Source organism: Lampris incognitus, chromosome 19 (assembly GCF_029633865.1).
Source record: "Lampris incognitus isolate fLamInc1 chromosome 19, fLamInc1.hap2, whole genome shotgun sequence".
NCBI lineage: Eukaryota > Metazoa > Chordata > Actinopteri > Lampriformes > Lampridae > Lampris > Lampris incognitus.
In genome coordinates, this window is record NC_079229.1 from 35,417,258 (window position 1) to 35,432,387 (window position 15,130).

The 15,130-nt window shown below is 46.7% G+C and overlaps 1 protein-coding gene across 1 annotated transcript in view; it reads right to left on the bottom strand.

The window, feature by feature from the left end:
• Window positions 1-15,130, bottom strand: part of scn5lab (sodium channel, voltage gated, type V-like, alpha b) — a 283,003-nt gene that overhangs the window by 181,463 nt on the left and 86,410 nt on the right. The window contains exons 9-11 of the mRNA XM_056299257.1: window positions 4,867-5,008; window positions 3,955-4,152; window positions 2,870-3,052 (exon numbers count right to left, since the gene is read on the bottom strand). Of these exons, the coding sequence (XP_056155232.1) occupies window positions 2,870-3,052; window positions 3,955-4,152; window positions 4,867-5,008 (523 nt within the window). The remainder of the gene's footprint in view (window positions 1-2,869; window positions 3,053-3,954; window positions 4,153-4,866; window positions 5,009-15,130) is intronic.

The following is a 15,130-nucleotide window of genomic DNA, read 5'->3' on the forward strand; positions in this document are numbered from 1 at the left end:
CTCCAGACGTCCCTCTCCCCAGCAACGCCCTCCAGCTCCTCCTGGGGGTTCCCAAGGTGTTCCCAGGCCAGATTGGACATGTAGTCCCTCCAGTGAGTTCTGGGTCTACCCCGGGGTCTCCTCCCAGTTGGACGTGCCTGGAAAACTCCCAAAGGAAGGCGTCCAGGACGCATCCTAATCAGATGGCAAAACCACCTCATCTGGCTCCTTTTGACGCGAAGGAGCAGCGGCCCTACTCCGAGCTCTCTCCGGATGTCCGAGCTCCTCACCCCATCTCTAAGGCTGAGCCCAGACACCCTACGGAGGAAACTCATTTCAGTTGCTTGTATCCGCAATCTCACCCTTTCGGTCACTACCCAAAGCTCATGACCATAGGTGAGGGTTGGAACGAAGATTGACTGGTAAATCGGAGCTTTGCCTTCCAGCTCAGCTCCCTCTTCACCACAACGGTCCGGTACAACGTCCACATTACTGCTGCACCAATCCACCTGTCAATCTCCCGCTCCAGCCAACCCTCACTCATGAACATGACCCCGACATACTTGAACTTCTTCACTTGAGGCAACAACTCACCCCCGACCTGGAGGGAGCAATCCACCATTTTCTGGTAGAGAACCGTGTCCTCAGACTTGGAGGTGCTGACTCTCATCCCGGCCATTTCACACTCAGCTGCAAACTGCCCCAGTGTGTGTCGGAGGTCACGTTCTGATGAAGCCAACAAAACCACATCATCTGCAAAGAGCAGAGATGTAATTCTGAGGCTCCAAAAACGGACACACTCCTCACTTTGGCTGCGCCTTGAGATCCTGTCCATGAATATCACAAACAGAATCGGAGACAAGGGACAACCTTGGTGGAGTACGACACCCACCGAAAATGTGTTTGACTTTGTGCCGAGAATGCGGATACAGCTCTCACTTTGGTTATACAAGGACCAGATGGCTTGTAGCAACTGCCCCGGTACCTCATACTCCTGCAGTACCCTCCACAGAGTGCCCCAGGGTACATGGTTGTAAGCCTTCTCCAAGTCCACAAAACACATGTAGACTGGCTAGTAAAACTCCCATGCACCCCTCAGCACTTCTACAAGGGTAAAGAGTTGGTCCGTTGTTCCACGACCAGGAATCCGCATTGTTCCTCCGGGATCTGAGGTTAGGGTTAGGGTCCTTTCCGGAACCCCAGAGTAGACTTTCCCAGGGAGGCTGAGCAATGTGATACCCCGATTGGAGCACACCCTCCAGGGAATATATATATATATATATATATATATATATATATATATATATATATATATATATATATATATATATATATAACTTTGTTAAAAGAAACATTCAACGGTAGAGAAAGTGCTCAACAAATAAGGAACAAAATAATCCAGTGAGTCAAGTAAATTCTTCATGAGACAGTACAAGCCTGTTTCATGCCGTACGCAATCATCAGCTATATATATATATATATATATATATATATATATATATATAAAAATGTTTTAATTGTCATCAATCGCAGATCTAGTTAACCCACTGTCAATAGAATAAAGGGAATATGAAAAAACTTGTCCAAGCTGATGTCAAATGCTGTGGATATTTCTGTCTGTGAAAATCAAATTAAAACCAGTGTTTAATTGTACTGTATCAATGAGGAGGTAATTGAGTGAGATATGCTCTAAATGAGATTTACACCAGAATGACACCTGCAAATGCTCATTTCTGGACCGATCTGGAAACAGCACCAAACCTCTCCAACACCTGAGTTTGTGGAGAGACACGTTTGCCTCAGACATTGTAAAGAGATGTATGGATGAATTCTGCCAATTGATGTTGGTTGTACTATGTTCAGAGTTCCCGATGACATAAGCATTACATCATCATATCGCGTGACAATGCCCATTCATGGCTTTGCAGCCTTATGGAAGACATCAGTATAAAAGTGGGAATGGTCAAATTCCATCCACCCATTCATCCATTATCCAAACCGCTTACCCTGCTCTCAGGGTCATGGGGATGCTGGAGCCTATCCCAGAAGTCATTGGGCAGCAGGTGGAGAGACACCCTGGATAGGCTGCCAGGCCATCACAGGGCCGAAACACACACACACGTTCACACCTAGGGACAATTTAGTACGGCCGATTCCCCTGACCTACATGTCTTTGGACTGTGGAAGGAAGCCGGAGCACCCGGAGGAAACCCACGCAGACAAGGGGAGAACATGCAAACTCCACACAAAGGACGAACCCCAAGGTTGGACTACCCCGGGGCTCAAACCCAGGACCTTGCTGTGAGGTGACCGTGCTAACTAATGCACCACTGTGCCACTGAATGGTCAAATTATTATTCATTTTTGCTACTCCAAGAGAGTTTCATGTTACTAAATTAAGGGCATAAAAACACTATTTCGTGTGCTCAAGGTAAAACTGGTCGTCTCCTTTTGAATACTTTGTGGGCGTCATGGCAACGCTATATGTGCACATTAGGATAATTGAAAGAGCATCCACAACTGTGAAAATCTAGAGGAAGATCTGGAAGGAGCAATTACAATAAGGTGGCTAATGTCATGATAAAAAGTGGCCAGGATCTCCTGATGTTAAGGGACTGAAGCGATGCGCTTATATCGCAAATTAAGAAGGACAAATGTACGATTCGATATTTCAAGAGGACGATTTGCCTAATTCAAGGGCACAATCAATAAGATCAGCACCTGGATTACCATGTGTGTATTATTTCTTGCTCAGTTTGGCCACTCCTACCCTCCATATATCAGCCTTTTGTCTATACCACAATGAACAAGAGGCCACATAGAAAATCAATGTTCCTTCTGCTTTCTTCTCTGAGGGCCAATACCTACGCCCTCATCTCCTCTTCCTCACCTTACTGCCGTCTGTCATTTCCAACTGCAGCAGCTTCTCCTCCGATAAGTTTGCCTCGACATCAGCCACACCCACCAGTCCCAGGCTCCACCTTCGCTCCTCTCTGCGGTCCAAGGGAGGCCCAAAAGGAGAGGGTTCTGGTGACACCATGGATTCGGTGTCCAGAGTTTTCTGAGCAGAAACCTGGGAGGGGCAGAGATACAACTGACTGGTTGCAAAGTAATGATTGACAGGGCGATTTGCCAAGCAGTGCTCAGTAGTTGTTTCTACTTCCTCTGACGTCTGAAACCCCACGAAGGGCAAATGGAGAGGAACGTATAATAGATAATGTAAGACTGGTAAATAGACAGTACTAAAGGGAAAGGGACTCAGTAAACTGTGGAACCAGAAATAAATTAATTTTATCCTGCGTGACAATTTTTTTTCCCTCCCCCCTTTTCTCTCCAATTGCACCCAGACAATTACCCCACTCTTCCGAGCCGTCCTGGTCACTGCTCCACCCCCTCTGCCGATCCGGGGAAGGCTGCAGACTACCACAAGCCTCCTCTGATACATGTGGAGTCGCCAGCCGCTTCTTTTCACCTGACAGTGAGGAGTTTCGCCAGGGGACGTAGCACGTGGGAGGCTCACGCTATTCCCCCAGTTCCTCCTCCCCCCCCGACCGACCCGAGGAGGCGCTACTGCAGCAACCAGGACACACACCCACATCTGGCTTCCCTCCCGCAGACAAGGCCAATCGTGTCTGTAGGGATGCCCGACCAAGCCGGAGGTAACACGGGGATTCGAAACGGCAATCCACACCTGCACGACAACTTTAATTCTGCACCTACACAGTAAGCTCTATAGAAGAGTTTAGTTGAAAACATCATAGGTCAAACCACTGCCTGAAAAAAGCTAATTATTTGCTTGTTAATTGATTAGTTAGTTAACTGATCTTTCTGTCCTGTCTCCATGGTAACTGACGACTCACTGTATCGCTACGTAGCTGTTAGTTTTCTAATTGGTCATTTTTTTGGTGTTTGTGGGCTAGTTATTTAGTTACATGGCTAGTTAGTGATTATGTTAATTATCTTTCAGCTATTGACCTGTTGCTCTTTCTTGAGTCTTTCCATGGCGATCTGAAATTCTCGTTCTTTCTGCCAGGCTTCGGCGATGGTTGCCTGGTTCTGCTCTTCGTACGCCATTGCAACCACGGCCAGGATGAGGTTGACCAGGTAGAAGGAGCCCAGGAAGATCACCACCACAAAAAAAACCATGTAGGTCTTCCCGGCCGAGCGCAGCGTCTGGACACACACACACAAAAACTCAGTTTAGCAACAAACACATTCAAAACACACGACACATAGTCACTCACACAAACAAGCACAAACATGAAAAAGTTGGAGGTACACACACTGACAGTGAACACCCACAAACATTAAAACATACACACTGGGTCACAAAACTAAAAGGAACACACAAACAAACGCATTATATATTTCCATCCATCCACTATCTGAACCGCTTATCCTGCTCTCAGGGTCGTGGGGGTGCTGGAGCCTATCCCAGTAGTCACTGGATGGCAAGAGGGAGACACCCTGGACAGGCCACCAGGCCATCACACAGGGCCGACACACACATTCATACCTAGGGACAGTTTAGTGCGGCTGATTCACCTGACCTACAGGTCTTTGGACTGTGGGAGGAAACCGGAGGACCCAGAGGAAACCTGCACAGACATGGTGAGAACATGCAAACTCCACACAGAGGATGACCTGGGACGACCCCCAAGGCTGGACTACCCCGGGGCTCCAACCCTGGACCTTCTTGCTGTGAGGCGACAGCGCTAACCACTGCGCCACCCATATATATTTTGATTCTGAATGTATTACATGTGGAGGAAGGAACCCACAAACACATGCAATATAGTCACACCTAGATACAAACATAAAATACACACACTTAAAAAGACAAGACATGAACAGACATACATTCAAAAGCTAAAAACGCACACACACCTGGTGATAGAGGTTTTCCCAGTAGTCCTGTGTCATGAGTCTGAACAGAGAGAGGAAGGCCCAGCCGAAGGTGTCGAAGCTGGTGTAGCCATAGTTTGGATTCCTACCCGTCTTCAGACAGTCAAAGCCATCTGGACACTTCCTGGAGAAACCACACACACACACAAACACACACACACACACACACAGGCCTTTTACATTTTGGATATACACTGATCAACCAAAAGAGTAAAACCCCTGACAGGTCAGTGAATAACAGTAATTATGTCGTTACAGTGGCGCCTGTCAAGGGGTGGGATGTATTAGGCAGCAGGTGAACAGTTAGCTGTTGAAGTTGATGTGTTGGAAGCAGGAAAACTAGGTAAGTGTAAGGATCTGACCAACTTTGAAAAGAGCCAAATGGTGATGGCTAGACGACTGGGTCAGAGCACCTCCAAAACAGCAGGTCTTGCAGGGTGTTCCCAGTATGCAGTGGTCAGTACCTACCACAAGTGGTCCAAGGAAGGACAACTGGTGAACCAGCGACAGGGTCATGGACACCCAAGGTTCATTGATGTGCATGGGGAGTAAAGGCTAGCCCGTCTTGGCGCCCATGACCCTGTCACTGGTTCACCGGTTGTTCTTCCTTGGACCGCTTTTGGTAGGTACTGACCACTGCATACTGGCAACACCCCACAAGACCTGCCGTTTTGGAGGTGCTCTGACCCAGTCGTCTAACCATCACAATCTAGTCCTTGTCAAAGTTGCTCAGATTCTTATGATTGTCTATTTTTCCTGCTTCCAACACATCAACTTCAAGAACCGACTGTTCACCTGCTGCCTAATATATCCCACCCCTTGACAGGCGCCACTGTAACGACATAATTACTGTTATTCACTGACCTGTCAGTGGTTTTACTGTTTGGCTGAGCAATATATAGCCACCCAGTGTAATCCTTGTGTTGTGCATAATTTGTAAATGACTAGCAAAGTTTTTTCTAAAAAAAAATCTGCTGGTAAAATTCATTGTTTTGAGACATGTGCGTCCTTCCTCCCTCCTCCTCTTTACTGTTAGCCAAATGACAGAATTCAGGCTGGAGAGGGTGACGTGAGAAAAATCACACTTTCAATATCACACAAAGAAACATAACTGATTTACTCAAGGGATGAGTCAACATGGTAAATATCTGCCGACTTCTTCACTTTTTATTATTATTATCATTATTGTTATCCATCCATCCGTTATCTGAACCGCTTATCCTGCTCTCAGGGTCGTGGGGATGCTGGAGCCTATCCCAGCAGTCATTGGGCGGCAGGTGGGGAAACACCCTGGACAGACCACCAGGCCATCTCACTCACACACACATACCTAGGAACAATTTAGTACGGTGATTCACCTGACCTACATGTCTTTGGACTGTGGGAGGAAACCCACACAGACAAGGGGAGAACATGCAAACTCCACACAGAGGATGACCCGGGACGACCCCCAAGGTTGGACTACCCCTGGGCTCGAACCCAGGACCTTCTTGCTGTGAGGCGACCGTGCTAACCACTGTGCCACCGTGCCGCCTATGTTATTGTTATATTCTTGTTATTTATGGAGTCATTATGAGTAATAATTAGCTGGGATGTGGATATGCGGGGGAGTCGGACTAGCAGGCTTCTCTATGCCTGCGGGTTCCCTCCTCCCTTATTATGCTAATGGGTCTGTCTGGGTGCGCTTCCCTCAACAACTCATCCTGACTCATGACCTGCCAAATGACAGGAAATAGTATCACACCCCGCCAATAAAGAACACTGTGTGAGAGCTGCTAATGTTAATTAATCAAACAGATATGTAAATGAGCAGCTGGATTATGTAATTAAGCAACAGCAGTAAATGTCATGTCAAAAATAGAGATGTGCACCTAAACATTTGAGAAGTATCAATTATGTTCAGTAGGAATGTCAGTAGAAACACTAATTATTACGGCATATATGTTGCACCACAGAGTTATGGGTAGTCCACCTCTGGAACGAGAACAAATTCAATGGTCCAGTTACAGCTAACATGAACTAAAACTACAACAGTCTCGTAAAACTGACAATAACTGGGTAATTTAAACAACAGTTTTTTGTGATCAAGTGATCCGATTGGCTGAGAGCTACGTTATTTACTATGACGCCATGGGAGCCACATCACCTAACCTGTATTACTCCACTCCTGACAGCCGATTTCATCAGCTGTCATCAAGTGTCCATGTCAACAATGAACATGTTTCAAAACACCCATTAAATATGCAGACAGCCTGTCTCAGACAACCCTTAACCGGCGGACGCTGCTAATGAAGCGAGCGAGCTAATCTGGGCCCGGGAAGCTGAATCATCCGAAAGGTTTCATCACTCACCTTAGTGACTCATCAGTCTCAGCTGACTGCAGGTATCCCCAACCTTATAAAGTCAGCTGAGGGCGTCCGGGTAGCGTAGCGGTCTATTCCGTTGCCTACCAACACTGGGATCGCTGGATCAAATCCATGTGTGACCTCCAGCTTGGTCAGGTGTCCCTACAGGCACATTTGGCCGTGTCTGCAGGTGAGAAGCCAGATGTGGGTATGTATCCTGGCCGCTGCACTAACCCCTCCTCTGGTCAGTCAGGGCGCCTGTTTGGGGGGGGACTGGGGGGAATAGCGTGATACTCCCACGCGCTACGTCCCCCTGGTGAAACTCCTCACTGTCAGGTGAAAAGAAGCGGCTGCTGACTCCACATGTATCGGAGGAGGCCTGTGGTAGTCTGCAGCCCTCCCCGGATCGGCAGAAGGGGTGGAGCAGCGACCGGGACGGCTCGGAAGAGTGGGGTAATCGGCTTGATACAATTGGGGAGAAAAAGGCGGAACCCCCCCCCAAAAAAAAAAAGTCAGCTAAGACTGACGAAGTCACTTGAACCAATTCAAATTTCTGGGATTTCCTTACCTGGATTATTGAGCATACATCAAGCTAATCTGATGCTAATGCTAACACACATCTATCAACACACACCTTCTTTTCCTACTGCACAATGAACGGCAGTGTGCAGATTAACATATACCAGAAAAAGCCAAAAAATAGCTAGCAATATTTACTAATAGATTTTAAGTTTTACTTAATAAACTAGTTTATATCCAAGCAATATTTGTTTCGACCCGATTGCTTAATAGCAGCTAAAATTGTTACTTGGCTGCATAGCAACAAGCCACTTGTGGTGGAAAAACATCTTTTGGTAGAAGAAAGTGCAAATATTATCAATGTTAATAAAATAATATTCATTCATTCATCTTCAGCCCCTTCTCCTGGGTCGGGTCGCGGTGGCAGCAAGCTAAGTAGGGCACTCCAGACGTCCCTCTCCCTAGCAACGCCCTCCAGCTCCTCCTGGGGGATCCCAAGGCGTTCCCAGGCCAGATTGGACATGTAGTTCCTCCAGCGAGTTCTGGTCTACCCCGAGGTCTCCTCCCAGTTGGCCGTGCCTGGAAAACCTCCAAAGGAAGGCACCCAGGACGCATCCTAATCAGATGCCCGAACCACCTCAACTGGCTCCTTTCGACAGGAAGGAGCAGCGGCTCTACTCCGAGCTCCCTCTGGATGTCCAACCTCCTCACCCTATCTCTAAGGCTGAGCCCAGACACCCTACGGAGGAAACTCATTTCAGTCGCTTGTATCCACGATCTCACCCTTTCGGTCACTACCCAAAGCTCGTGACCATAGGTGAGTAATAAAATACTACTACTACAGTAATAATAACAACAACTCACAACAGTCATCGGGGTTATACAACATAATCTGCAGTATGAGTGCCGCCATTACGAACACAAAGGATAGGACAACAACAAATAAGGATAATCCAACATACTGGTGTGCCATAAGAAGGTGATGACATACGTGTTACAATAAATGGCTTTTAGGATTAATCCAATAACAAAATAAGGTAGCTGCTGCTGATCCCAGCAAACAGCAAATCAATTCAATCTGAATGAGTAACAGTATGCCAAGAAGCTCCCCGGTGATCCAAGTTTCACAGTCAACGGGCTGCAGTTTAAATCGCCAAAATCAAATTTAAACCATATCAAGGTAGAGGAAGCTAACAAGCTAACCCAATCAGAGAAAAAGCACATACGCAAACAAAAATACAGTGCACACACACACAAACATATATGCACAAACACACACTCAAAAAAATACAATATGCATGCAAGCACGCACGCACACACACACAGCATAAACAGCAGTACTCATGAACTTACATCAATCCTATTTAGACAAAAAATATGACCACACAACACATTCATATAGTCACTGTGTTGTCTTGATGCCAGTTAGACTGATACATCACTGAGCAGGGCGACAGCTTTTCTCTCTGTCTCTCTCTCTCTCTCTGTCTGTCTCTCTCCCTCCCTCCCTCTCTGGCTCTCTTCCTCCCTCTGTCTCTCTTCCTCTCTATCTGTCTCTTCCTCTCTCTGGCTCTCATCCTCTCTGTGTCTTTTCCTCTCTCTCTCTCTCTCTCTCTCTCCCTCTCTCTCTCTCTCTGTCTCTCTGTCTCTCTCCCTCTCTCTCTCTCTCTGTCTCTCTTCCTCTCTCTCTGGCTCTGTCTCTCCGTCTCTCCTCCTCGCTCTGTCTCTTCCTCTCTGTCTCTTCCTGTCTTTAAAACACACACACACACACACAACGTAAACCAGAAAACCCCGGATCTCCACTCCTCTTTGCCTCTCTGCTTTTATCTCCCCCTTCTGTCTCCTCAATCCCTCCATCGACTAATCTGCCCATCCATCCGTCTGATGAATAAGCGAGTCCATGTGACGACATGTGAGCAAAGAGGTGTGTGTGAGGTGTGTGTGATGGATCGACTGGGTGTGTGTGAATGTGTGAGTGTGTGTGGGGCTGAGAAGACTACAAGAAGCCTGAAGACATTAAGAGATGTGTGTTATAGTGTGTGTGTGTGTGGGGGGGGGGACAGAATGTAACAGTAAGCAGTTATCTCTCACACACCTCTCTGTGTGTCTGTTGAAAGTGTGAATGGAGGGAGACCACTTCAGACTCCTACTGAGAAGCCACACTTTACCCCCCCCCCAACGCACACACACACGCACACACACACACACACACACACACACACACACACACACACACACACACACTATAACACACACACACACACACACACACATAGAGTAAAGCTGTGCTGGCTCACACAGACTACAGCCTCCTACAGCCTGTGTGAGCTCAGCAGTCCTGTAAGTTTACTGCTGGCCACCACACTGTGTGACATGGATCTAAGAAACTTGGGTACGACATCAAGTGTGATGTGTGTAGGCTGTACGACGATAACACTACTGAATCGCAGGCTACGACCAAGTCCATTAAAACGTCATCAGTGTGTGTGCCACATCAGCGTGTGTCATCAGTCTACGCCGCTGGTAGGGCAACATGACGCCACGCAGGAATCGAGTCCTTTCAATAGTCGCCGCAGCTCGCTGTTGAGTCCATGGCATTTGGGTCACAGATGCTAACAGTGTATTTGTTTCTGTTTAGCGTCAGCCCAGATTCTGCGTGGCGTTGATCAGTGCATCATTTCGTGTTGCATCTCTATTGGTTGGTTAGTAGACGTAGGGTCGTAGCAGCAGCCACATCCACCCTGTTTACACCTGGTTTTAAGATGCATTCTGGGAGATCGGCTCACACGTGGACAGCGAGACACATCACCGTTTACACCTGTGTCTCTCATGCGTCTCCAAACGCGTCCTGCTGACCGCTTGTGCTCAGATTTCCTTACTAGAAGAAGAAGGTTTTGTTACTGTCTACATCACTTCCGCTACAAGGTCAAAGGGCGTCAGTCAAGCGCCAGATTTGCCGACTAGCTGTGAAAACAGCAGCTATGTCTGAAGATGTTTCAAGCACTACTACACATGTCCGGACTGTTCCAGCTGTTGAGACTGACAGGACTGATTCTTCTGCCCACATGGAGATGAGGCGTCTCGTTTCACTTGTACTCCACCCACGCACTCTCTCCTCTCGCGCCATCTTTTCGAAAGTTGGCACGCTGTTACCAAAACCACCACCACATCCTGCACTGATGACGTATTTTCCTGTTGCATCCTTGTCGGCGACGCATCAGGACACATCGGCGTTTACACTACAAAAGACATGTGGTCAAATGTGTCCCGGACCACCTCGGCAGGTGGCTTGAGTAACCGCTCCACAAAACGTTTTGGTGGTCGTTTACACGTGTGTTTAGTGCCGTCCACTTGTGATCCGATCGCACAAAAAAAACAACACATTTTAAAACCAAGTGTAAACGGGGTGATTGTGAGATGGTCATCCTAAATTTCTGACACCGTCAAGACTTTTGTCCCAGGTTGTCTTCGGTCGCAAGACCGTAACAATGGCTGTCTTTTAACCTGTCTCACAATGCGACGTAGGACCACCATGGCTACCACCGAGGCACTGCAGTATTTACAGGCGTTGGACAGCGGCCATTTTAAATTGTTTGAAAAATTGTATTAAAGCTGTTAAATGTTAATGTTGGTGTCAGTTAGTTTCATAACAGACACACTAACATATGTAATGCATTAATATCTATACTGGATATTTATCTTGACATAACAGAGTTTAAAAACTGCAGCGGTCATTTTCACCGACCATGGTCATTCTGGTAGTTTTTAAGTTCCGGTCGTTGTTTCGGACTGTTTCAATATTTATTTTCAGCCTTTTTTCTTTTCTTTTTTTTTTTACATTTCACGTTTTATAGGCCTTGTTACGTTTGTTAGATCAGCAATATGTGTTTTATGTTTTGTTTCTCAGGTAATATTTTCACTTCTTCAATGTTGCTATTCAAGTTTGACCATGTCTCTCTGAGGTTTAAATTGTTTAAAAATAGTATTATAGTTGTTCAAATGTTAATTTTGGTGTCAGTTAGTTTCCTAACAGACATACTAACATATGTAATGCATTAACATCTCAACTGGGTGTTTGTCTTGACAGAATATAGAGTGTAAAAACCGACCGTCATTTTGACCGGTCGTTTTAGGTAGGAGTGAAATCCAGGTCCTTCTAGTTTAAGGAAATCAGAATTATTACCGATAGCACCATGAAGTGTAACTGTGTAAAGTTTGCTCCTATCCTCCAGACTTGTTGGTGTACATCCTCGAGGGGCCAGTACTAAAACTGTGGGATGGAGTGACAGATGGACAGACAGCATGGCAAACAAAGAGAAAGTGACACACATGGACAGAGTCACTGATTTAAAGACACAATACAAACAGGCCCAGACTATTCTTAGAAAAGATCCTGGATGTTTGTTTGTGAGATCAGGTGCCCTCGCACACTCATTTTGTTCCCATTTTGACCTGTTTATAAGCACACACACACACACACACACACACACACACACACACACACACACGTCTATTTATAGACCTCAGGTAAACTGTGTCTGGAGGAGACAAGGCACTTAGCATAGTGATAGCAACCGTATCCCAGCGCCGTCCGGTTGCCCGGGGAGACAGTTGTGCGCCACCTCTCGCTGGAGGACAGATGCCTCAGGGGGCAGAGAGGTGTGTGTAAACTTTCAATTGTATTTACCAGACCTACAGTAAATGAGATAGTTAACTCACTTACGACACAGACAGACAGATAGCTAGACAGATATACACAGACCGGTTCTGTCAGTTAAGTTTGAAATAATCAACTGTACAGTAAATGATCATCTTAACTATGACTAAAATATTCACAACAACCTTAGACTTCTTAACCTGTACATATATAAATACATATACAAACACACACACACACACATATATATATATATCCATCCATCCATCCATCCATTATGCAAACTGCGTATGCTGCTCAGGGTCACAGGGATGCTGGAGCCTATCCCAGCAGTCATTTGGCAGCAGGCAGGTAGATACCGTGGACAGGACAACAGGCCATCACAGGGCTGACACACACGCACATTCACACCTAGGGACAGTTTAGTACGGACAATTCACCTCAGCTACATGTCTTTGGACTGTGGGAGGAAACCGGAGCCCCCGGAGGAAACCCACGCAGACACGGGGAGAACAAGCAAACTCCACACAGAGGACGACCCGGGACGACCCTCAAGGCTGAACTACCCCAGGGCTCGAACCCAGGACCTTCTTGATGTGAGGTAACCACGCTGACCACTGTGCCGCCCAATATAATCTACTACTAATAATAGTATATTATCGCGCGATAAGAAAAGGATGTCCAATTTGCCCGTTTTTATTGCTTCTCGTCACCCAATTTATGGCCGTACCTATTAAAAAAGGTCAGTTCCAAGGTATTATGACCTTAACTAGAGAATTTAAACTATCCCAACTGGCTGATGATATGACAATATTTTTTTCCCTAAATTTATTCTTTGATTTTTCCCTTTTTCTCTCAATTTAGTGAACAATCACTCCCTATTCTAATTCAAACACCCACCCTCGTACTGCGTGCGTTAGCTAACTGCATCTCTCCTATCGGCAGTCTGGAAGGAGACGCTTCGCCACTTCCATGACAAGGCAAATCCAGGCCGAACCACTGCTTTTTCCGACACACACAGAGACGCATTCATGTGACGAACACAAGCCGACTCCGCCCCCCTCCTGAAGACAGCGTTGCCAATTATTGCTGCTTCATCGAGTCCGGCCATAGTCGGATCTGACGAGACCGGGGCCCGAACCCCGGTCCCCAGTGGGCAATTGCATCAACACAAAGCCGATGCTTAGACCACTACACCACTGCAGACTATTCGACAATATTTCTATCTAATAGACATGAGGTGACCAAAGCAGTTAGTTGTATTGAGGAACACACACACACATACACACACACACACAATAATGAGCCAAACATTATGACTATTCACAAATAAACCGAATAATCCAAACAAGGGCACATGTCAAGGTCTGCGTAGATTAGATGGTAAGCGAACAATCAGTTCTCAATAGTCACCAGGTTGGATGCAGGAGAAATGGGCAGGAGTAAAGATCTAAGTGACTTTAACAAGGGCCAAATTGTTATGGCCAGACGACTGGGTCAGAGCATGTCTGAAACGACAAGGCTTGATGGGCTCCCGGTCAGCAGTGGTGAGTACCTACCCGACAGTGGTCCAAAGAGCGACAAACCACAAACCAGCGACAGGATGTTGGGTGTCCAAGACTCACTTATACGCGAGGGCAACAAAGGTTGTCCCATCTGGTCTGAATCAACAGGTCTACTGGGGCACAAGTCATAGAAAATGTTAATGATGATTACGGGAGGAATGTGTCACAACACACAGCACATCACACCCAGCTACATATGGGGCTGCATAGCTGCATACCGGTCAGAGTGCCCATGATGATCCCTGTCCACCGTGAAAAGCATCTACAATGGGCACGCGAGTGTCGAAATTGGATCTTGGAGTCCCATTTTCTTTCAGATAACATGGATGGCCAAGTACGTGTGTACTGTTTTACCTGTGGAAAAGATGGCACCAGGATGCACTATGGGGAGACGACAAGCCGATGGAGGAGGTGTGATGCTCTGGGCAATGTTCTGCTGAGAAACCCTGGGTTTGACCATTCATGTGGATGTCAATTTAACACGCGCCACCAACCTAAACATTATTGCAGACAAGGTACACCCATTCATGGCAATGGTATTCCCTGATGGCAGTGGCCTCTTTCAGCAGGATAATGTGCCCTGCCACACTGCACACATTGTTCAGGAATTGCTTGAGGAACATGACGAAGTTTTCAAGGTGTTGCCGGGCCTCCAAATTCTCCAGATCTCAATTCGATTGAGCATTTGTGGGATGTGCTGTACTGATAAGTCTGATCCACGGTGGCTCCACCTCGGAACATACAGGACTTGAAGGATCTGCTGCTAATGTTTTGATGCCAGATACTGCAGGACACCTTCAGGGGTCTTGTAGAGTCCAATCTTCAGCGGGTCGGTGCTGATTTGGCAGCACATGGAGAACCAACAGCATATTAGCCAGGTGGTCATAATGTTTTGGCTCACCGGTGTATGCATATACATAAAGACAGTCAACTCCCAGGTTGACTGTCTTGACTCAGTGATCAAGTACCATCACAAAGTCCGCTCGTAGTTGTGAACACAGCCTTATGCAGTATCTCGACTGCCACCATAACAGAGATCAACAAGCTTGTATATCCCACTGCAACTATAAACCTGGAGATGCTTAGGTACAGGATTAAGAACACAAGTCACCAACAATGCGGTCGCATGGTGGCAAAGAGGAAAGACGATGAGGACTGAA